Raw genomic sequence first — 24,367 nt, 5'->3', positions numbered from 1 at the left:
AATTGTAAAAACAGTGTGGAGGTGGTATCTGACCTCCTCTAACTTCACGAGGGGGACGGAGAATCAAGATCAACAGCCCGAGGCTGATTCCTATGAGGTGGAGGTCAGACATGCCTCTTCTCTCTGCCATCTTTACCAATTCTGATATCAACCATCCCTCCCATGGCACCGTGTACTTCTCTGCTGGGTTCGATAAATCATTGCAATGGCCATACAGAACTTATAGACAAAACTCATGATTATGAGGTTTATTAGGGAAGCAACAGTTTACAATTCAGGTTCAGGAACATTCAGGATACAATTCTTCCGTCAGGACAGCCTCTTCTCAGTCCTGACTGAAGGCATGCCTCTGTCTTGCCCTTGGCCTCTGCCTTGCTCAGGCAAGTATTACAAAGCTCTTTTAATTCTGCCAGTAAGTGCCCAGAGGCACCCTACTCCGCCAGTAAGCCTTGGCTGGAAGGCACTCAGCTCTAGCTCTGTGGGTCAGCAAATGTTGTTCTACCAAGTGCTGGGCACTGTAGTCCTCTAGCAAGCCTCCTGCCCAAAGGCACTCAGCTTTCTTGCTCCTTGGACTGGGAAGACCACCATGCCATCTTCTGCCAACCTCTGCTGCCACTGTTTCTCTGCCACTACTTCTTGCCGTCTTCAGTTTTACAGCTCTCTCTCTGTCTTTCTCTCTCCATCTCCTGGTTCCAGGAGCTTCTCAGTGCAGGGATCCTGAGTTCAAAGAACCCGCTCCGCTTTTGGGTCTCCTTCCTTGGTGGTGGTGGGATTGTCTCTTTCCCACCTCTGGGATGGCTCATTTCAAGCCCAGCTGGATGGTAAAATTGACCCATCCCCTTGGTGGGATACAATTATCCTGTTTGTACAGTTCTACCCAGTCACTTGGGTGGGAGTTACAAGACAATGGCAAGAGAGACCACGCAAAAGCAACCAACCACACTGTAGTAATAACAAAGGTTTTTCGAATACTGCATAAATGCGCAGGGTTACCACCATTCTTCAAGGGAAATCACATGGATATCTGTAATCTGGCAATCAGAAGATCTAGCTCAAAATTGCTTAACTTAACCTCTTACCCTTAATATCCTACCTCAGATCTCCCTTTGCAAGCTTTTGGGACTAATGGTACATGCAACCTAACTGTAGTGTTGTGATTTAAATAAGAAAAGATTATCAATTTGAGTGAAGTATGCATAGGACCTGTACATTTAGTGGTCACTGTGGTTATCTCCCCAATAACATTCCACTTCTGCTCCCCCATTGTGTAAGGTAGGATCTAACTACCGGCTGCCATCAAATCAATTCTGACTCATGGCAACCCCATCTGCGTCAGAGTAGAACTGTGCTCCATAGGACTTTTAATGGCTGATTTTTCAGAAGTAGATTGCTGGTTTTTCTTCCAAGGTACCTGGGTGGACTTGAACCTCCAGCCTTTTGGTTAGCAGCTAAGCAAGCTGTTTGTGCCACCCAGGGACTGTAGGTTCTAAGTAGACTGAGTTTATTTAGTAACCCTATCTATATCACCCATGTTTTCCTGTTTCCTAACCTGAGTAAAATTCATTAACTTCCATTTTATGAATTTTGCTAAGTGGCTTCTTAGTTTTTTGTTATTGCATAATTCTAATTACACAGAATTCTAATCTTTCCATTTGGAGCTTAGAGGCTATCCTTAAGGCCTTTGAGATGGTTTTCTGCCACTTTTCCTGCTGAAGAAGGGGAGAACCAAAACACAAACTTAATCTCTAGCAGGGTATCCCTCTATATAATTTTAGCCAATGTTCGACAACTGCTCCTTAAGAAAACGGTATAACTTTCTCAACACAATTTAGTGACTAATTAGTTATAACATGAAAGACTTCTTTACCAAAAACATACCCAAGGGCTCTTTGTAAAAATGCAAACACCGATGGGACACAATGAAAGAATCATAGGCCTTGAATGGGTGAGTCTTTTATGAGCACCTTTACGAATGAAAAAATTGAGACCTGAAGAGTCCATTTGATTGAGACTGACAAAAAAAACTTTACTTTCACCCAATGGGATCTGTGTAGCTATAAAAAGAAGGAGGACTTTCTATGAGCTGAAATGGAAAGCTCTTCAAGATGTAATATTAAGTTAAAAAATAAAAGTACAAGCTGATCAATCTTTACTTCTCTAAGAGAGGAGCAGCCAGTGATAGACTATGAAGCACACGCACCATCTATGAAGTATTTGTGCCAAAAAGTCAAACCTGAAACTAATCAAACCTCTAGAACTTTCTTTTACTTTCTTTTCTTTAAAAGAGGAACAATTTAAGCATGACCCCAAAGAAGTAAACAGACAAACCTGGAATGTGAAACATTCCACAGGACAGCTGGTTTGTACAGCCAGTCAGTGGCAGAGGAGAAAAGTGGGAGGACTGTCTTGAATTAAAAGACACTTAAGAGACCTAAAAAAACAACCTAATAAATGTGGGGACCTTGTTTGGGTCTGCATTCAAACAAACCGATTGTAAAAAAGCATTTGTGAGATAATCACGGAAATTTGATTATGGACTAAAGTATTAGATATTGCTAAGACATCATTATTAACTTTGTTAGGTGTGATAATGGTATTATGTTTTTGTAGCAAAATGTTAATTTTTTTTTTTTTAAGATGCACGCTGAAGTCTGTTAAGGTGAAATGACCTGATGTCTGGGATTTGCTTTAAAATATTTCATCAAAGAAAAAGTTAAAAACAGAAGGTAGAAGTGAAGTAGATGTGGAAAAATTTGATAATTTCTGAATCTTTGCATTGGGAAGTTGAAGGTTCATTGTACTATTGTCTCTACTTTGTATATACTGGAAATTTTTGATGGCAAAATATTAAGAAGAAAAGCAAGGTGCATAAAGTATATATGGCATGCTATTTTGTCTAAGAAAAGAGGGAATAAGAATATATTTTTATTTTCTTGTGTTTGCATTGGAAGTATACACAAGAAACTAGTGGTTAGAATGGTTAGCAGTTAGCGAAAATGGGATAGACAGGAAGGGGTGTGAGCAAGGCTTCTTAATATATATGTCTTATATTGCTTTACTTCTTGAACCATTCAATGTATTATCTAATTTTTTTTTTAATAAACAAGTAATAAAAGTTAAACCATGAGAATGTTCCAAAAGAGCCCTCTACACACAGAAACCACAGGAAAGGGTTAGAGTAAATCGCTAGGTTCCTTCATGTCTAAACTTTAATAAATTAATAAGTTGCTGGTATTTTAGAAGGCTGGTCCCAGTAGCAATTCTAGAGATAGAAAACAGAGCAATAATTTTAAACATATGTAAACACAAATCAAAACCACAAAAGCTGAGGGTAGAGCTTTTAAGAGCCTTGCACGAGGTCATGCTGTTGGGAAATATAAGAATGGAGTCTTTAACCTAAATACAGCTTCTGAGCCCTCACCCCATTTTTAATCCATTCTACTTTAAGTTTGAATATAGGCATGTGTGGGTTGTCATAGCTATGTGAATGGACATATTGAGGGCAAACATTTAATCCAAGAAACATAGTTTGTAGTGAGAGTTTAGAGCCTAGGGGACTTGTGTTCTCATTTGAAACCACCAGTTGAGTGCCTTTGGGCAGATCAGTCTTCCTGGGTCTCAGTTTCCCTGTCTATAAAATGAGGAAATTTTTTATGATCTCTTGGATAACTGCCAGCTCTGTGATGCTATCAAAGTATACACATTGAACAAGTTGGATATGTGTATTAAGTGCCATTTGTTTACACTGAACAAGTCAGATATTTATATTAAATGCATTTAATGGCATAAAGGTGAGTGAGAAGGAAACTCATGAAGGGAAGAAATAGAGAAAGATAGTGGGGATTTCAGAAACAACTCAGTCTATGAGCTTATTTCCCTTTTGGAAAGAAGCTTTGGCTTTTAAGATATCTGAACAAAAGTCACTTCCCCAGTCCTGAGACTGTTTGGATCTGAGACATCTCAGTGATGGATGGTATGGCTGGAACTCAACACTTTCTGACAGTTCATGCCTGCAGTCCCCTATGGTAGGTTGAGAGGGGACACCTCTTTTGCATGATATAAAAAAGAATATTGAGGTCCCCTCAGTTCCACCCAAAGTAGGGGAAGAGAAACTTTTAAAGGGGAAAGTGTCTTTCCTAAATTGAAGAATTAGAATTTTCAGGTCAAGCTCAGGACATTAGAGCAGGAAGTAGCACATATATAACGTAATTTTCTTATTTTATAAACGGGGAAAGTGAGGCCCAAGTAAGGTTTTGTGATACAGCCTAATATGCGTTAGAATAAGCACAAGAATTTAGGCTCATGATTGGAGTAGAAAGGGTCCACAAATGTGAGGATAAGGGATATGTCATTCATTGCTGTGTTGTCTAGTTCCAGTCCAGTGCCTGACACATGGTAAACCAAAAAACCAAACCAGTTGCCATTAAGTCAATGCCAGCTCATAGTGACTCTATAGGACAGTCCTGTAGGGTTTCCAAGCCTGGAAACCTTTACAGAAGCAGACTGCCACATCTTTCTCCCACAGAGTGGCTGGTGGGGTTCCAACTGCTGACCTTTTGGTTAGCAGCCAAATACTTAAACTTTGTGCCATCAAGGCTACTTTGACTTATGGTCAAAACCAAAAAACTAAACCCATTGCAGTCAGCGCGCGTAAACTTTGGTCACGTGTCTGACTGATTGACTCCCTTGACTGATGATACATGAATGATACACCTGTACTTTGTGCTCCCTGGAAACTAGCTGGACCCATATGTGGTCCATTTCAGACAGATATTAGAGGGCTCTCTCTACTTGCTGTGATGGAATAACACTTTTCTTCCACTTTGTTGATTCTATCAGGACCCTTACAGGATGCATGTGGTGAAGCATGACATAAAACTGGGGTTTCCTTTGAGGTGATAGAGGACTTGGCAGCATTAATGTAGAAATCATCAGTAGACAATCTCTCACGTGATCTCGTGGAGTAGAGAGACAGTTGAAGGAAGTACCCAGTTCAACTGGAGAATTTAAAGCTGCGCCTAAACAGAGCTGTCTTCAGTTTTTCTTCTGTGGAACTCATGTTTTCAAATCTATCCTTCATCTGTGTCCTGCTAGTGCTGCTGCTACTTACAAGTAAGTCTGGGCATGGACTTTCATAATTGGATCGTGGCGTGGTACAGGGTGCAAGACAGAGATATGAGGATAGTTATCGTAATGTTTTAATAACAAAAATTTGGAAAGCAGCCTAAATGTCCACCAGTGAGGGAGTGGGTGAATGGATTGTACTATAAATACATTTATATACATGATATAAACAGTGAGGCTGACCAGAATTACTGGTATGAAATGTCTCTAATTATAACATTAATTGGAAAAAGCAAGGAGCAGAATAATGTGTAGATCAGCCTTCTATTAGTACGTGTGAAGGACACATGAACCCTTGTTAATGTGTAGGAGTCCCTGGGTGTTGCAAATGGTTAAAGCAGTCACTGCTAACTGAAAAGTTGGAGGTTCGAGTTCTTCCAGACTTGAAAATCACTTGGCTAAATAAAAACCTTGTGTACCTAAAGCTACTCGCAGGATGTTTCGAGGTTTAACATTAATTCCTACTCTGAAAAATTCCCGTTTTGAGGTTTTTTTTTTAATTCCTTTTTTAAATTCCTGTTTTGAGGTTTAGCATTAATTCTTTTTGCCTTAGAAGAAAGGCATGGTGATCTACTTCTGAAAAATCAGCCACTGAATACCTTATGGACAATTCCACTCTTATACCTGTGGGGTCACTATGAGTAAGAATCGACTCAATGGCAACTCGTTGTTAATGTATAAACTCTAGAAAAAGAGCTAGAAATGGGAAAGACTGTAGGGAGTCCTTTCATTGTTCACCTTTTATACTGTTTGAACATTTTGTCATGTACATGTGGCGGAGTGGTTAAGAGCTTGGCTGCTAACCAAAAGGTTGTCAGTTCACATCTACCAGCTGCCCTTTAGAAACTCCACGGAGCAGCTCTACTCTGTCCTATAGGGTTGCTATAAGTCAGAATTGACTCCACGGCAACGGTTTTTGTTTTGTTTTATGTATTACTTTAAAAAAAAAAAAAAAAGGAATTAATGCTAAGCCTCGAAACAGCCTATGAACGGTTTCAGATACACAAGCTTTTTATTCACCCAAGTGTTTTTATTCGCTGTGTGCCTGGTGCTGAGCAATGAAGAGATGATAGCTGCGCTTCCTTGATGAACAGATAAGTAGCCAAGACGGATGACCTTTTCCTGGCCGACAGCGACCCATTTTCTGATCTCTTCTTCTATCAGCCCTTTGCTCTGGTGTTCACAGGACTGGACCACAGTTGCCTGTGTGGTTCTCAAACTGTGAATCTGCAACCAGCAGCAACACCTGGGAACTTACTAGAAATGCAAATTTTCAGGCCCCACCCCAGACCAACTGCATCAGGAACTCTAGGGGTGCAGCCCAGCAATCTGCATTTTCCTGAGGCTTCCTGATGATTCTGATGCCCCCTTAGTCTGAGAATCACTGCCATAGGGGATCATCTTCCAAACAGCATGGTTTCCTCTTTGTTGTGTAAGCATTGCTCTCAGTTTTCCTGAAGTGAACCTCACCTCACTCATTGCCTGGGTCTTGCTCTCCCTGCTCTTTCTTTACCCAGGGTCTTTGGAAGGGGCATACATAGTCGAAGTGGGTCAGAATGCCCTTTTGCCCTGCAACTACTCTCCAACAGCCTCAGTAAATCATGTGCCTGTGTGCTGGGGCCAGGGATCCTGTCCCATGTTGCAATGCCACCTAACAGTGCTCAGCACTGATGGAAGTCATGTCAACTACCGGAAATCGAACAGATACCAGCTAAAGGGATATTTACACACAGGAGATGTGTCCCTGACCATAGAGAATGTGACTTCAGCAGACAGTGGGACCTACTGCTGCCGGATACAATTCCCAGGCCTAATGAATGACGAAAAATTAACCCTGGAGTTGGTGATCACACCAGGTGAGTGGGCCTTTGTAGGCCTTCTTTATGCTTAAGATTCACCTGTGGGTCACATTGACTATATTGCCTGGACCCCTCTGACCTCTGCCTTAATTATAGCCTCTGGGGATGGACCACCAAGACCTAAACTTTAGCAAGCCCTACCAGTGATGTCCAGCTGTGTTTAATACCCTCCATCTATTTTGAAGCCTACTGATAGGATCTATATGGAATGAGAAGAAACATCTAAACCAATGGTTGGAGCCCCTGATTGCTTGGTAGAAACACCTGGGGAAATTTTAACAGACACAGGTGTTTTGGTCTCTTCCACAAGCCAGAGAAAAACATATCTCTGGAGGTAGAGCCTGAGCACTGGTATTTCATAAAGTCTACCCTAGGAGGTGATTCTAGTGTGATGCCAGGGCTGAGAAGCATTGGACTGTGTATGTGCACGTGTGTGTAAGTTTTAAGATTTGTACAGCATGTACTTTGTGGCCAAACTGAGCTGGGTTCAAGTCCAACTTTGCCTCTAACTAGCTGAGTAATCGTGAGAAAGTTAAAATCTGACCTCCTTCTCTGTAAAAAAATAAGAGCAGTAATACATGCCTTCTAGACCATAGAAAGTCTGTATAAATGAGATAATGCTTTATGCAAAGCACTTTACTGAGTGTGGTCATTAGTGCAGCTATTAGTATTGTGATGAACAATTAGACTGCTAATGATGGCTGCAGCTTCCCTCTGTCAAGCATTTTACGTGTGTGATGTATTCTCACCGAAGGTGCCCACGTAGGTTCAGAAGTTGAGGGTGAGTTTCTGTTGATGTGTTGTGTTTCATGTTTTTTTCTGCTGCCCTTTTGATCCCCTGAAACAAGCTCTCTGCTCTCAGAGGAGCCTCGTCCTTATGTTGCTTTCTCACATTAGCCAAGGTCACCACTGCTCGGACCCCTCGGAAGGAATTTACCACAATCTTGCCAAGGATGTTCACCACCAAGGGTGCTCGCTCAGGTAATTATATACTGGGTTTAGGAGGAAGCCTTTAGCCAGTTATTGAGTTCAGAGGATTTTAAATAAGGGAAAAAGCAGAAAAAACAGTTTAAGGGTGGAAGCATGTATGTTCCTGTGCACCTGAGACAGAAATGAAGTGTGTTTGAGGTGAGGGAGGTGGTGGAACAAACCTGTGCTGAGAAAAGGAAACCTGGGTTATGGTTCCGGATTAGCCACAAACAGGGGTGGACTACTCAATAAACAAGGTAAGCACAGGCTTACTTGTGCTTACTTACTAATCTGTAGTGAACAGTTTCACGGTTTTTCACCTCATTGAAGGTTCTGCTTGTAGGTATGGCTAGCGCCTGTCCCAACCCCACAGCACCTTCCTACAGATTCAAGGCCTCTTTTCAAGTTTACAGTCCCTGACAAGGGTGGATTACCCAGTAAGTAAGGTAAACACGGCCTTATCTGTGCATATTTACTAATCCGTAGTAAACAATTTCACATGGTTGTCACCATATGTGTACATGCTTACTGACTATGTGAACATTTTCACATGCTCATGAAATTATTCACTACAGATTAGTGAGAATGCACAAGTAAGGCGTGCTTACCTTGCTTATTGGGTAATCCACCCCTGGCCACAGACTATCTATGTGACTTGTGGCAAGGCATTTCACTTCTCTGGATTTCAGTTTCCACTTCTGTACAGGGAATGGGTTCAGAGGCTGTTGATTTTATGACCCAAGTGAAATTTTCCACCCACCAAAAATAATTTTGGTGATCTATATATTCTGCCAAATAAGTAAAAAGAAAAACCAACCTATTTTTTTTTAATTTTTATTGTGCTTTAAGTGAAAGCTTACAAATCAAGTCAGTCTCTCATACAAAAATTTATATACACCTTGCTATGTTTTTTTTATATACTCCTAGTTGTTCTCCCCCTAATGAGACAGCACAATCCTTCCCTCCACTCTCTATTTTCATGTCCGTTTGGCCAGCTTCTGACCCCCTCTCCCTCTCATTGCCCCTCCAGACAGGAGCTGCCCACATAGTCTTATGTGTCTACTTGATCCAAGAAGCTCACTCTTCACCAATTATCATTTTTTATCCCATAGTCCAGTCCAATCCCTGTCTGAAGAGTTGGCTTTGGGAACGGTTCCTGTCTTGGGCTAACAGAAGGTCTGGGAACCATGATCTCCAGGGTCCTTCTAGTCTCAATCAAACCATTAAGTCTGGTCTTTTTACGAGAATTTGGGGATCTGCATGGTACTGCTCTCCTGCTCCCTCAAGGGTTCTCTGTTGTATTTCCTGTCAGGGTAGTCATCAGTTATAGCTGGACACCATCTAGAAAAACCAACCTTTTATTTAGCTTATACTCGACTACTAACCTAAAGGTTGGCGGTTCAAAACTACCTAGTGGCCCTGTGGAAAGAAGGCCTAGCAATATGCTTCCATAAAGATTACAGCCAAAAAAATAAATAAATAAACGAAAAAACCCTATGGAGAAGTTCTACTCTGTAACACATGGGGTCACCATAAATCAGAATCAACTCGATGACAATGGATTTGGTTTTGGCATCTAGCTTGCTATCATTCCATTAAGAAAAAAAAAAAAAAGATTGTTTATTTTTAATTAAATAAACAATCTAATAAAAAATCTAATTACATTGTCATCATTTTTCTGATTTACCCCTGGACCAATGATGCTTTATCATGAATGCACTCCATGGACCAGCCTTTGGAGACTGCTAGGTTGCAGTGGGTGATTTCTAGGATCCCTTCTAACTGGAATAAAACCTATTAGCTTTCTTGGATTTCAACCTGAGAAGGAGCAGCTAAATTTTTCATTTAATTCAGCAAGGGGTTTCCTGTCCAGTTCTGGAAGAGAAAATAGGGCAGAAAGAGCAGACTGTGGGTCACATTCATCAAGGAGGTTAATCTCAAGTATTTTCTGTCAGAGTCTTGGTCTCTTCTAAACTCCCTGGAGCTTCACCTTTTGTTTGTCAAAATGAGGTTAATAATAAGTCCCACCTCTTAAGATTTCTATGAGACTTAAATAAGAAAGTGTGTCTAAAATACGTAGCCCAGGATCTGATCACAGTAAATACTCAGTATATGTTAGTCATTATCATTAATATCATCAGTAAAAATCAAGAGGCAGAATGGGATTGCAGTTAAGTACTTCAGTGACAGGCAGAATGGATATTAATTTTAGCTCTTCTTCTAGCTGTGTGAATTCAGGGAAGTTGCTCAAGCTCTGTGAGATTCAGTTTTCTCATCTCTGCAATGAGAGTAATTACAGTGCCTACTTAGAGGGCTATTGTAAGATGAAAAGTGATAATGCATATTAAGCACTCAGCGTAATAACTGGCCCATAGAAAACATTCAAATATTAGTTTTTATTATCACAGTTATTAATTAACCTTAGCTTAGAGTTCAATCTTTGGTTGTTCTTTAGTGTTTGGTAGCCAACATCTCTTATGCAATTAGTAAATATGGTAGAAACTGATGATCACCCACATTGTGGACTAATTAAATCATACCCCAAAAACCAAACCCATTGCTGTCAAGTTGATTCTGACTCATGACGGCCCCATGTGTTACAGAGTAGAACTTCTCCATAGCGTTTTCAAGGTCGTAATCTTAGGGTTTTTTTTTAGCGGGTAATCTTAACAGAAGCAGATTTCCAGGCCTTTCTTCAGCGCAATCTCTGGGTGGGTTTGAACTGTCAATGGTTAGGTTAGTAGTCAAGTACAAATCATTTGCACCACCTAGGGAACATTAACCAAGTTATCAAACCCCAACCCATTGTTATCGAGTTGATTCCGACTCATAGCCAACCTTGCAGGACAAGGTAAATCTGCTCCATGGGGTTTCCAAGGCTGTAAATCTTTATGGAAGCAGACTGCCACATCTTTGTCCTGAGGAGCAGCTGGTGGGTTGGAGCAACTGACTTTTGATTAGCAGCCAAGCACTTTAACCTCTGCGCTATCATGGTTCCTGGTCATAGCAGATGCTTATTGTATGTCCTTGCTATATTTTAGAGAATGTTACAGCCATAGCCCTAGAAGGGACTTCAAGAATCATTTAGTTCCACTTGGCCTGTGCTTCAAGTTCTTTATAACATCACCACCAAGTGGGCACTCACTGTATACTCACACACCTCCTGTGATGGCGAGTTCACGTCCTCACAAGGCAGTGTATTTCCTTATTAGACAAATAGCCGTCCAGACCTTGAACAGAAGTTTCTCTCCCTTTAGTTTTTATTTGTTAGTTCTTTTTCTCTAGGACAACAAGGATGGGGCCATCTCTTGCATCAAGAAATATAGGCAAAATATGGAACCTCTGAACTTTTCAAGGTCCTGAGAATATGTCTGAAACCAGAAGAAAACAAAACAAAACATACGGGGCGGGGGGGGGGGGCGGGGGAAGGCAGTGGCTCCAAAATAGGTAAATAAAATGAAAAATTGAAATTAATGAATATTTAAAAACATGTCTGTAATATGTAACGTATCAATTAGTCACCTACAAGTTAAGTCTTACATATATTCCTTTTATTTAATGTGGGATGGGGGTGCATTTGATATGTTTGATATGAAGTGGAGTGCCCCTTAAAAAGTAAGAGTTCCATGGACCTTGGAAGTTCTTAAACACAGAACAAGTGCACTCCCTCTTCCACCTAAAGGAGGGAGAATGGGTTGTGGGTAAGTTCTCAGCTCTGCAATTGGACCTGGTTTGAATCCCAGCTTTGCTAGTTAATAGCTGTGTGATCTTGGGAAAGTACCTCTGAGACTCAGCTTCTTCATCTAAAAAGGGGAAATATAATAGCCCTGCATGTTGTGGTGAGGAGTAGATGACAGTTTGCATGTAAAGCACTAAGTACTATGTCTGGCACATAATAAGTGCTGACTGGATGGTAACTATTAAGTTTATCTGCTTTTGAGACCTTCGTATCCCGCCTCCACCTCAGCCAAGTCTTGTGTCCTTAAGAAAAAACATTGTACCATCTTCCAACTGTCCCACCCATCTTGTTTGATGGGCAAATCTATGTGAAAATAAGTTGTTATAACCCAGCAGTATCTATTTTACTGATCACTTTCACAGCAAAATGAAGTAAAAAAAAAGAAAAAAAAAGTCAGTCTTACCATTGGGAACAAGAAAAATAATTACAGGGAAAGAAAATTCGTGTGAAGTTTCATGTTTAATAAGCAGTTCCCCAATGTGGTTTTTATACATAAATTCACTTTGGGTAATAAGAGTGAACGTAAGTGGAAGCTAAACTTTTAGCTTTTTTTTTTTTTTTTAATAAATTAATCTTAAGCAGAGACTGTGTGTTTGTAATATTAAGATAATCTCTTGAACCACTGCTTAGTCACACTCTTTGCACATATTAAAGGGTTTAGACTTTTAGGTCTCCAAAAGGTGACTCTGACATTTAAGTGGTTTCAGAGTTGACGCAGCCAGAAAAATGAGTAAGCGTGGTTCATTTCCCCACAGTTGACATTTTTTATCCTATTTATTTTTGGAGTGAAGCCCTGGGGTACTAACAGCTTTGCTGCTAACCAAAAAGTTCAAGGTTCGAGTCCACCGGAGGCACCTTGGAAGAAAGGCCTAGCAGGTTACTTCCCAAAAAATCAGCCATCAAGAACCCTGTGGAGCACAGTTTACTCTGACACACATGGGGTTGCTATGAGTTGGAGTCATCTTGATGGCAACTGGTTTTTATTTTTGAAATGCAATGACCATGAGGTCAGTGTCTGTGCCCATCTCTGTACCTGGCATAGAGTGAGGGCTTAGTATGTGTTCATTGGATGGATGAGCAGATGAAGAAATAGGTGAGTGAATGAAAAGAGAAGATGGTGAGTTGTAGTTGAGCCACGACCACCTTCTTAGTAGTAGTGACAATGGATGATACTCAGGTGACGGCTATTGAAGGCAGTAGAGTTATTAGCGTGTGCTTAGTGCCATGTGGACCTAAACTGGAATGTCTTCTGTCATTCACTAAATTGTGTGACCTTGGGTCAGTCACTTAACTTCGCTAATTCTCAGCTTCTTAATCTGTGTAATGGGGACAATACTCTCTATTTTCGGATAGTTGTTTTGGATATTAATGAGATACTTCTCTTAAAAAGTGTAGCAAAATGTCTGTCTCATGGTATATTGTAGTTGTAATTATTACTATCATTTTCATTTTTTTAGGCAATAAAATACCCTGCCTTCCTTCTAAAGAGACCACGTTAAACCTTTTTCAAATTAATTTTGGTTTTCTCTCAAAGTCTAATTAGAATATAATGCCTGAGCATTGTCCGGGTTTTTGGATTTGTGTTAGAGCCCTGTGGACAAAACAAACCATGTAGTTACAAATAGACCTATCTTAAAGTCATCTGTAAGTGTTCAGTAAATTTTGTTTGGTCTCCTAGTTTATTGTGAAGAGTATAGAGTGGCTGTGTTCTCTGTATCTGGAGGGTTATAGGCATCTTTAAGGTGTTTATTTTTTTCAAATCAAGATAGAAGAAAACATTCTTCACTATTCTATTAGCTATTTCTCCTTTTTATTTGCAGCAGAGACACAGACATGGGAAACCCACCATGATTGTAATCAAACAGTAAGTAGCTCCCCCAACACCCTGAATTTGTGAGCTAACGTCGTGCTCATCTTAGAGAAAACTACGGCTTTAACTTTCCTTTCTAACCACCCTCTCCTTGTGGAAGTCCCTTAACCTCCCTGACCTCCATGTTCCTCAACTGTAAAATGTTGATGATATCAGTTCTAACTACATGGTGTTGTTCAAGAAGGGAATGAGCTGTTGATGCCTTAAAGTACCTGCAAAAGGGCCTGGTACATGATAAGTGCTAAAGAGCCAAAAAAGAAGAAAAAGCATTATCGTTTTGTCCCTCTTTCCAAATTTTAGCAACCTTGTACCACTGTGAAGGATTCAAAGATTTACCAACTCCCTACAATATGTTTCTTCCTGCTTCCATTGCAACCCTAATGAGTATGCCTGCGAGAAAGATGATTTTTTAAAAATTTTGTTTATGTAAGGCAAGACAACAGTGAGGAATATTCCAAGCCAAAATTTATATATCTAGTTATAAATAAAGCAATACTTCAATTAACTGCAATTTGCATGTACCCTACTCTTAGGTAAAAAAGGAAAACTACTAGAAAGCAAGCTCGCAGTCATGACTTAAAAGTTCTTTGAGGACGTATCCAGGAGTCGGCATTTATTTCACTCAGTTTTCTGTTCACGTATTCACAACCAGCATTCAGCATTTTGTGTGTTTATCTTTCCACTTCTTTAGATCAAGGACTGTCTCAAGCATTGCCCACAATACTTAATATACAATACTTTGCATATAGCATTTCCACAGTAAATGTGTATGAATGTATGGAAGATTTAATTTCCTTGATGACTATGTTTTAAAAGGTTTTATGATTATTGGTTCTAAAGAAGGAACATGAGCTGATAGTTTTGAAACCGAAGGAATTTCTAAGTGACTCTGAGTTATCAGAAAACCAAATTAGTTAGAGCGATAGCAGTAACAGGTACCATTGACAGAGCATTGATCATGATAACAGGCCCTGTGCTAAGGACTTTATTTTTTTGTCACTTAATTCTCATAATAACTTTATGAAGTCATTCAGCTCTTGGTGACAGAGCTGGGATATGAACCCAAAATGGTCTCGCTGCAAAATCCTGGTTCGGAGAAAATAGGGATTTTACTGCAGGACATCATATTTAGACCATGCTGAGGAATGCTTGAATGAATACTGCTCCACTCTAGAGCCTATTTTTGTTGCGGAGGCAGTGGTGGTGATGTGGGGCGGGGTGGAGGGGGGGAGTCCAGTTACTAAGAGCACCTTCTCCTTCCACAGTGCAGAAGGGCATATTTTATTTCCTTCCTCACTCCAAAGATTAGGCTAATCTCTTTGGGATGGTTTGAGGCTTTTCTAAAAGGGAGCAGATTAAGAGTGGTTTCAAGGTCCCTGCAATCCTGTGGTGCCATGAAAGGGATGGTTCAATTCACAAGTCATATGGCTGGCTGAGTACGTACCTGATTTCTGGTCATTTACTGCTTAAATTCTGTTTGTGTTTCCATAGCAAAAATTCTCATTGGCTAATGAGTTTCATGACTCTGCAGTGACCACACGAATAGCTGTCTACATTGGAGTAGGGATCTCTGCTGGGCTGGCTCTTGTCCTCATCATTTATGCTTTAATTCTCCAATGTAAGTTGTCAGAAGTTGCTTTTCTCTCCCTCTAGTAAGTAACTGTTCATGTAGTAACCAACACAAATCTAAGTAGAAATAGAAGTTTGTATTTATACCTAAAGGTGATTGGACTAAATACTCTTAGAAAAGGAAAGAAAACCGTTGCTATCAATTCGATTCTGACTCATAGCTACCCTATAGGACATAGTAGAACTGCCCCATAGGGTTTCCAAGGCTGTAATCTTTATGAAAGCAGATTACCACATCTTTCTCCTGCAGAGCAGCTGGTGGGTTCCAACCACTGACCTTTCGGTTAGCAGCTGAACACTTTAACCACTGTGCCGCCAGGGCTCCTTCTTTAGGTAGTATTATTAGCCCCAGTTTTCGGCAGAGGCAAGTAAAGTTAGAGAGAGTAAATGGCTTTTACAAGGTTCCTGGGTCAGTGAAGTGGCAGAGCCAGAATTCAAATCTAGGCAGTCTGATTTCAATACCTGTTTTATTATCTTTTATGAACCCCCACCCCAAAACCAAACCTGTTGCCATCGAGTTGATTCTGACTCATAGCGACCCTATAGGACAGGGTAGAACTGTCCTTATGGTTTCCAAGGAGCACCTGGTAGATTCATACTGCTGACCTTTTGGTTAGCAGCTGCAGCTCTTAACCACTACACAACCAGGGCTTCCTTTTAAGAAAAGTAACCTCTTTAATTCATGAATATGCCTAAGTTTATTAGGAAACACAACAAAATCCATATCTGTGCATTTTCCTATCGTACCTGTTTCTCAGGCATAGCACCTTAGAGAGGGGTAGCAAGTCCCTTTAACCCTGGGCCACGGCCAGGGTTAATATTTGTGTTTTTGTCCATAATGGCAGTCAACTCACACTCTTTTTTCTAAGTTACTTATCTATTCATGTATAACCTATGTCTAATAAACTGAATATTTAACGTGTATACAATCTACTGATTTTCAACCGATGATTACACCCATGAAACCATCACCGCAATCAAGATCCTAACACTTCAGTCACTTCAAGAGCCTCCCTTTTGTGGTTGTGATATATTGTCTTCTCTTTGAGGGCAGAGACCAAGGCCTTGTATTCCTAGGGCTTAGTAAATTATTGCATCCTTTCTTAATAGTATGCAAACACACTTTGTGTAGGGTACCCAGAACTGAGGGGTTCCTGAGATGTGGGACTCCTAGTGCTAAAACCACAACAGCCCAGGGCAAACCAGGAGGAGCTGGTCGCTCTACTTGTGGTCTGAAGCAGCCAAGCACTTTTACAAGTTATTATCTCATTAATTCCTCGTAACTGCCATATGAGATCGATAATATTATTCTAATTTACTGAATGGAGAACTAAGATGCTGAGAAGTAACTTGCCCAAAGTCACACAGCGAGTTCATGAACACAGAATTTTAACCCAGGGTTATTCTGGTCCTTACCATTGATATTCTGCCATTATTGATAATTGGATTGTTGAAAAAAAGAAACTGCCTTGCCCACACTTACCTGGGTTTACCTAGAGATAGGGAGTCCCTTGGTGGTGCAGTTGGTTTAGTACTGGACTACTATCCAAAAGGCTGGCAGTTCAAACCCACCCAGAGGCACCTTGGAAGAAAGGCCTGGGGATTGGCTTTTGAAAAGCAGTGGTGTCATTGAGGGGTGTGGGGATGTGTACCACACTGAGTGATACGGTCAAGGGGATGACACCAAAATGTCTTTCTATAAAATTTTTGTGCAGCGTTTCAGCAGAAATTTATTATTTTTAATAAAAATACCCCTGTAGTTAGCTATAACAAAAAAAAACATTTTTTGTAAGCCCAGCTTACATGTATTGCTATACCTACAAGCCTAAAACTCTATGCTAATTACTTTTTGAGCCTTCTAATGCACTGGGTTAATGTGCTCTGGTCAGAGCTGTCCTTATTACCCAATTACAATGACACTTTGAATCATGCGGTTTCATCTGCACACTCTACAAGCACACGTTGTTTTCTTTGCTGCCAGTGTTTTTATAGTTGCTGATTTTGTCAAGTTTTCTGGTGTTTTAGCTATACAGTTGCGGTAATTACTATTTGTGAACCTATATCCATAAGTTTTTTTGAGAACTAGGTAGTAATTAAAGGAAAAGAAGGAGCGATAAACGGAAATTATATACAAGTAACATTAGCACAAAAAACATTATTAAGGATTCTGTATGGGCTAGTATGGGAGGAGGTCCATGGAGGGGGGTGATACCATGAGTTACCGCACTAGGTGACACCAACCCTAGTGACGCCACTGCCTAAAGGTCATATCCTTGAAAACCCTATGGAGTGCAGTTCTTCTATTCAGCACACGTGAGGGCTCTGTGAGTCAGAATTGACTCGGCAGCAACTAGTTTATTTTTTAACCTAGAGATAGCAGTAGAATTTGTCAATTAATCATATGAATATGAAGTCTAGGGATCGTTCAGAAGTAATGATGACACTCACTACCTTCTTGAGTTCTGCCAATGCATGGACATTAGGGGCCATCCTAGTTTGTGTAAGGGAGTTTGAAGAGAAAATAACAGGGAGTGGGAAAAATATAAGGCTTTGCATGTATATTACTACAAAAACATTTCTAATTAGAAGAACAGATGGGGACATCATGTTTAATTTACAATCTTTTCCTTGGAAGTTGCTGGAGAAAATCTTACAGGCAAGGTGACAGGTTTTTAAATCATGACCTTAAAAAGCACAAATTGGCACTCAGTAATGCCCAGGAATCCTACTATGACTTTCCAGTATACTCTCTGAGATGACCATCCATAAAAATATCTCCCTATAATTCAATCCTTCTTTCCCGTCTCTCAACTGATAAAGTATCCAAGGCCTATCCCATCTCCTATCTTTAGTCAGGACTTTATCCTTCCTTTTATCCCTGTATGGATTGAATTGTGTCCCCCAAAAGAATGTGTTGTAAATCCTAACCCCTATACCTGTGATTATAGTGCCATTTGGGAATGGGTTTTCTTTGTTATGTTAATGATACAGTAGTAGTGTAGGGTGTGTCTTAAATCAGTCACCTGAGGTATGAAAGAGCAAATTAAGCAAGCAAGCACAGACGGGGGAAAATAGATTCCATGCCATGTAAGATCTCCAAGGAACCAAGAAACAGAAATTGAAAAGAGACAAAGACCTTCTTCTCTCAGAGCCAACAGAGAGAGGAAGCCTTCTTCTAGAGTCAGCACCCTGAATTCAGACTTCTAGCTTCTTAAACTGTGAGAAAATAAAATTCTATTTGGTGAAGCCACCCTCTTGTGGTATTTCTGCTATAGCAGCACTAGGTAACTAAGATAATCTCTTTCTCCTGAATTGTCTATCTGTCCCTTTCTATTGGGTCTTTCCCTTAGCATAAAAACATGTTCTATCTACACATCCTTTCCAGCTTCTTCCATTTCTCTGCTCTCTTTCACAGGCATATTTCTTGAATGACTTGTCTCTACTCACGTTCCTGTACTCTTCAACCCTCCATCACCTAGCTTCTGATCCAGCTTCCCTGAAGCACCTTGGAAGTATTTCTACTCAAGATCACCAATAATCTCCATTTTGCCAAATCTAATGGACACTTCTGTCTTCATTATAGTCACTCTTTCAATAATATCCTACCAAGCTGACTCCACTCATTCTAGTAAGCCTAGAAACCCTCCTCTCCTATTTCTTTGGCCACTCCTTTTTAGTCATCTTTGCTGTTTCCTCTTCTGCTTGACATCTAGATGTTGAGATTCCCCAGGGATGGGTCTTTTCCATTCTCTACACCTTCTAGTTTATGACATATATCCTCATGGATTTAAATGTCACCTTTAATTTCTCTCTTCACCTCTGATTTAGGAAATAATATTGAAGTCATTATTTCCTATCCTTGAGCATAGAGAATGTGACCCAGCTGGAGTTGGGCTCACAAGAGCTCAACAGCACTCACAAGAACATATCAACTGAGCCCTGAGATAAAGACAATTGGATAATCTTGGAAAATATCTTTTAGGGAACCTTTCACATATAAGCCAGAACACAAAAGAATTTCTACTCTTTATCATTTTCTATTGGCATTTAGTGAATAGAATTTTGTTGGACCAACGAAGACCCTCCTGACTGTTAGTGAAACCCGTACCAATGATCATGAAGAAAGACAATTCAAAATGTAGAAATACAGCTTCTGTGAAAAGGTGGAGCTTTCAATGGTTTTGACCATTTGTAACGTTAATATATACCGATGACTCTGTAAACTTCCTTGGACTTGGATAGACATGCCTGTGGCAGGATGCTTGTCTGTTTTCCCATTCTTGCTTATTCTGTAATATTCTCTGAACTTGGACAGACATGTCTGTGACAGCATGCTTGTTCATTTTCCCATTCTTGTTTATTCTGTAATGTTCCTTGGATTCAGGCAGACATGGCTGTGAAATGTGCTTGTCTGTGTTCCCATTCTTGTTTACAGACATTAGCTCTGGCAGCATGCTTGTCCACTTCTCAACTTTTGTCTTTTTGAATATATGCCAAATAAAACTTTCTTTTTGCTTTACTAAACTTCGCGATATTTTTTCCCCTACAACACCTCTTAGAGTGTTGATACTGCTTATCCAACTGTCTGACTGACATCTCCATTTAGATGTATCACACATTTACTATGTCCAAAATTAAGCTTTGGATTCTATAATTAACCTTCCTACAACCTAACCTCTCCCTCTTTGGTCTTCTGCATTACAGTAAGTGCCACCACCATCATGTGATTGCTAAAGACAGAAAGCCAGATCATCCTGAATCCTCTCTTTTCTCACTAGGACCACACAACCCAGCTTTAATTCCTGGAAAGTCTTCCTCCAAAATATACCTAAAATCTATTCACTATTCTATGCCTCTTCCAGCCACTACCTTACTCCAAGGCACCATCATCTCTTCCTAACTTATCTTCTTTATTTATTCTTGCTTCTTATCTATTCTCAAAATAGCAGCAATTTATTAAAACACAAATCGTAACTTTATCCTTCAATGGTTTTCTATTAGCCTTTGAATGAAATCTAAACTCTTGACAATGGCTTAGAAGCATCTAGCCTCATCTAGTTCTGAGACCTTATGTTGGGCCACTCCCTTCCTCCCACCAAGTACTCACCAAGCTCTTTATCAAGGGTTCTGTCTACTTGGAATATTTCCCTGGCTCTTTACTTGGCTGACTGATTCTCTTCCTTCATAACTGAGTGTAAAGGGCACCTCTCTGAGAGTTCTTGCCTGACACACTCTATGACCAGTGCCTTGTTAGTTTCCTTCATATCACACCACATTATAAAGTTAGTTTTTCTACTTACTGTTTTTTAAATTATTTTAAAAAAATTATGTCTCCTTCACTAGAACACAAGCTTCAAGAAGTCAGGGTTTATAATTCACCTTTGCGTTCCTGGTGCCTAGTAAACTGCCAGATACATGATAAAAGAAACCAAACCCATTGCCATCAAGTCAATTCTGGCTCACAGTGACCCTAAAGGACAGAGTAGAACTGCCCCATAGGGTTTCCAAGGAACGCCTAGAACTGCCAACCTTTATGGTTAGCAGACTTAGCTCTTAACCACTATACCACTGGGGTTTCCAGACACATAATAGATGCTCCATAATACTTGTTGAATAAGAAAAATGCACCTTTATTACCCTCTTGCATGGTCCACGTAATACACCAAGACACACATTGGGAGTTAGATTTCATTCAATCCGAGGTGAGACCAGATTTCCCAAAACAACTCTTCCTTCTAGTGAGTCCATTTTATTTATCTCTTATTTACTTTATGAAAGCATTTTTATTGATTTTCTTCCCCCTTTTACCTAGGGTATTCTCGTAAGAAAGAGAAGTTACAGAACTCAAGGTAAGGATAATGGGGTGGGATGGGGAAATGTGGGCATCTTGGAGGCTCCTGCTCTAATATGGCTTTGATCTTTGCTCTGAGAAGTCCTGCCTTGGGGCTTTGAGATCTAAGTTTATACAGTACTTTTTTGCCTTGACTTGGATTACAAAATGTAATATATCAGCATACTCTGATTACTTCCTGATCCTTCTAACTTTTTCAGTTCTAAAGTAAAAAAAAAACAAAACAAAACACAATGATCTGTTGCTGTTTAGTCGATTCTAACTCATAGCAACCTTATAGGACGGTTAGAACTGTCCCATAGGGTTCCTGAGGAGTGGCTGGTGAATTCAATCTGCCAATCTTTTGGTTAGCAGCCATAGCTCTTAATCACTGCGCCACCAGTTCCAAAGTTAGGGTATAGACTTTATCCCCCCATTAATAGGAAATGCTTACTTCTCTCTATATTGTTTTTTGTCTGTTTGTTTTTTTAAATGAACTGAACTTTCTACTTACTGAGCACCTACCATATCCAGGCATTGGGGTTACCTAGTGCAGTGAACAAGAAACACAGAAGCTACTCCCAGGGCATTTACAGCCCAGCCCAGGTGCTCTCAATGCTGGTTGCCTATCAGAATCATCTGCGACATGCAATATTGTGAAGAAGGGCCCATCCCAGAGCAATTAAATCAGACCCTTCTGGGGATAAGGCTCCGGCTAGATGTTTTACTAAAAGCTCTTCAGGTGATTCCAATGTGCAGCCAGGGTTGAGAACTATTGGTCTATTATATTCCTGTCTTCAGTCTCCATTCCTGACTATATACATATATATGTGCACACACACATCCATTGCAAATAGACATAGCTTTCATAATTTTTACTAGATCTTAGTGACATTTGGTACATAGGTAGAATGCAGTATATCTCAAAAAAAAAATGAATGTCCACTGAATGCTATCTAAACCACTAATAATTTTAAAATTTTCAACAAAGGAAAATGCCTTATAAAGACAAAATAGTCTGCATTAAAAAAGTCAAATAATTGATGGTTTCAGATTATCCATGTCAGTATTCCTTATTAGAGCAGAAACACTGGTATATACTAATATTCATAGGTAATATTTTAATAATAAAAATGTAATAACAAAAATTATTTGACTAATGTTCATCTTTATAAATTGTAAACTACAGAAAATTAGGAATTTGTCTGATGTATTGACTGTATCCATCAGCATGGAGCCTGATACATATTTGATGATTAAATGAATCAGTGCCCCCCACAGCAGCCCTGTGAAGTGGATCTCTTATTATTCCCATTTTACAGATTAGGACCTTGAGGCACAAAGCATAGTAATATGCAACTTCTGTGGGATTTTTGTGTGCTTTGTTCACTGCTGTATCTCCAGCTGCCTATGACAGGGGAATAAGTCTTGAATGAATGAATAAAAATATTCATATTTCTTGACAGAATGAAAATATTTCTTGAATGAATAAATTAAAAAAAAAATCTAACTTATCCAAGGTCATATGATTGGTAAGTGACGGAGTCACAAACTCAAGTCTTATCGGATCCATAGCATATTCATTTCTTTTGTTTTTCATTTTGGAATTGTCCAAGCCCGCAGAAGAATTGAAATAACAGTGCAAGGAACAATGGAATCCTTCGCCTAAACTCACCATTCAACATTTTGAAACAGTTGCTTTACCCGTTTCTGTATTTATCTACATAATTCTTTTCTGAACCATTTGTAAGGAAGTTGCAGACATCTTAACCCTTCACCGAAACACTTCAACCTGCATATTCTAGGAATAAGGATATTCACTTAGATAACACAATACCATTTCCATACCTAAGAAAATTAACATTCGTTCAAATTTCCTTGGTTGTTCCTCAAATCATTTTATTACTATTTGATGATTTCCTCCCTCCCTTCAGTCAGAATACAGTCAAGGATCACCTGCTGCATTTGATTGTTCTGTATCTTCAGCAAAGCCTATTTCCTAATTCTCTCAAGTTGCCTCAGGAATTGCTCACTGAACTGCAATATTCCATTCCACAGCCTCGTCTCTATGGCTAGCCTCCCTCCCTCAGGGTTAGTAAATGCAGTAGCAGCGGGGATGCACTCAGAGGAAAACATCTACACCATTGAGGAGAATGTTTATGAAATGGAGGATTCAAATGAATACTACTGCTACATCAGCGATTGGCAGCGGCCCTGACAACCCTGGGTTGTCACCTTTCAAGTCTTTGGAATCTCGTGCCATCGGATCCGACCACTTCATTTTTGTGCTCATGGTTGTCTTTCTCAAAAACTATGAAATCTGGCAGCTGACTGGGTTTTAGAGGTACTGTCCAAGTTCACAGAAGAGTTTCCTTATTTTCTAAAGGTAATTGGCTCACATGGGTATTGGACTACACTGAACTTGGATGGACACTTCATTACCCAACCCAGGGGCAGCTAATAAAGAGGAGTTAGAGCAGGAATGGGCTCTTGTATGAATTTAAAAAATAAAAACATGCTGTAGAGTAGATTCCTACTCCTAGTGATCCTGTAGGACAGAGTAGGACTGTTCCATAGAGTTTCTTAGGCTGTAATATTTATGGGAGCAGATTGCCAGATCTTTTCTCCTCTTCTCTGGTTGGTTCGAACTGCTGACCTTTTGGTTAGCAGCCAAGTGCTTAACCATTGCACCACCACGCCTCTTTTGGCTGTCTTTTCAGCCATATTCCAAGCAAATGTGTTTATAAGAGATAATCTGAGTGGGGGTATTTGGAGCTAGTCGCTTTACGGTGTGTTGGGACCCTGAATGAGAATCACTATTTAAGCAGAAGATACACATCTTGTTGGTTGCTTGTTGGGTTACTTGTTTTCCCCCTTATTGTTATTTTTTTAAATTTTTTATTTGGAAAGGAGTTTAGATTTGTAGGAGAGTTGCTGAGATAGCACAGAGAGTTCCTGTTTACCCCTTACCCAGTTTCCTCTAATATTAACAGCTAGCATAACCATGCTACATTTATCAAAACTGAAAAAGGAACATTGGTACAGTACTATTAGCTAAACAATAGACTTTACTTGGATTCCCATTATTCAACTTTAAACTTTGGAATTAAATGCTTTTTTGAAAAACACAGAAGTGTTTAAGTTAGAGCTGAAAGTACCATTTCTTCTCCTCCCCATCCAACCCTTCTCCCTAATTCCACTCCCCGAGAGTAATCGGTATTACATCCTTCTAGACCAGCACCATCCTAAAGAAATACAATAAAATTTAAAACTGTCTAGTAGTCACATTTAAAACAGTAAAAAGAAACAGTAAGATTAATTTTAATAATGTATTTAACTGAGTACAT

The 24,367-nt window shown here is 39.8% G+C and overlaps 1 protein-coding gene across 2 annotated transcripts; it reads left to right on the top strand.

Annotated features, from left to right (window-relative positions):
• Positions 1–24,367, top strand: HAVCR2 (hepatitis A virus cellular receptor 2). 2 transcript variants are annotated; one of them, XM_049874205.1, is made up of 8 exons: positions 1–103; positions 4,840–5,112; positions 6,642–6,980; positions 7,881–7,964; positions 13,512–13,555; positions 15,053–15,179; positions 21,003–21,039; positions 23,079–24,367. In XM_049874205.1, the coding sequence occupies exons 2-8, from the start codon at positions 5,058–5,060 to the stop codon at positions 23,236–23,238; spliced, it is 846 nt and encodes a 281-aa protein (XP_049730162.1). In that variant the 5' UTR covers positions 1–103; positions 4,840–5,057; the 3' UTR covers positions 23,239–24,367. The 2 variants fall into 2 exon arrangements, with proteins under 2 accessions (XP_049730162.1, XP_049730163.1); XM_049874206.1 differs by lacking the exon at positions 23,079–24,367 and adding an exon at positions 22,637–22,720.

Source organism: Elephas maximus, chromosome 2 (assembly GCF_024166365.1).
Source record: "Elephas maximus indicus isolate mEleMax1 chromosome 2, mEleMax1 primary haplotype, whole genome shotgun sequence".
NCBI lineage: Eukaryota > Metazoa > Chordata > Mammalia > Proboscidea > Elephantidae > Elephas > Elephas maximus.
This window is presented reverse-complemented; position numbering and strand designations above follow the sequence as displayed.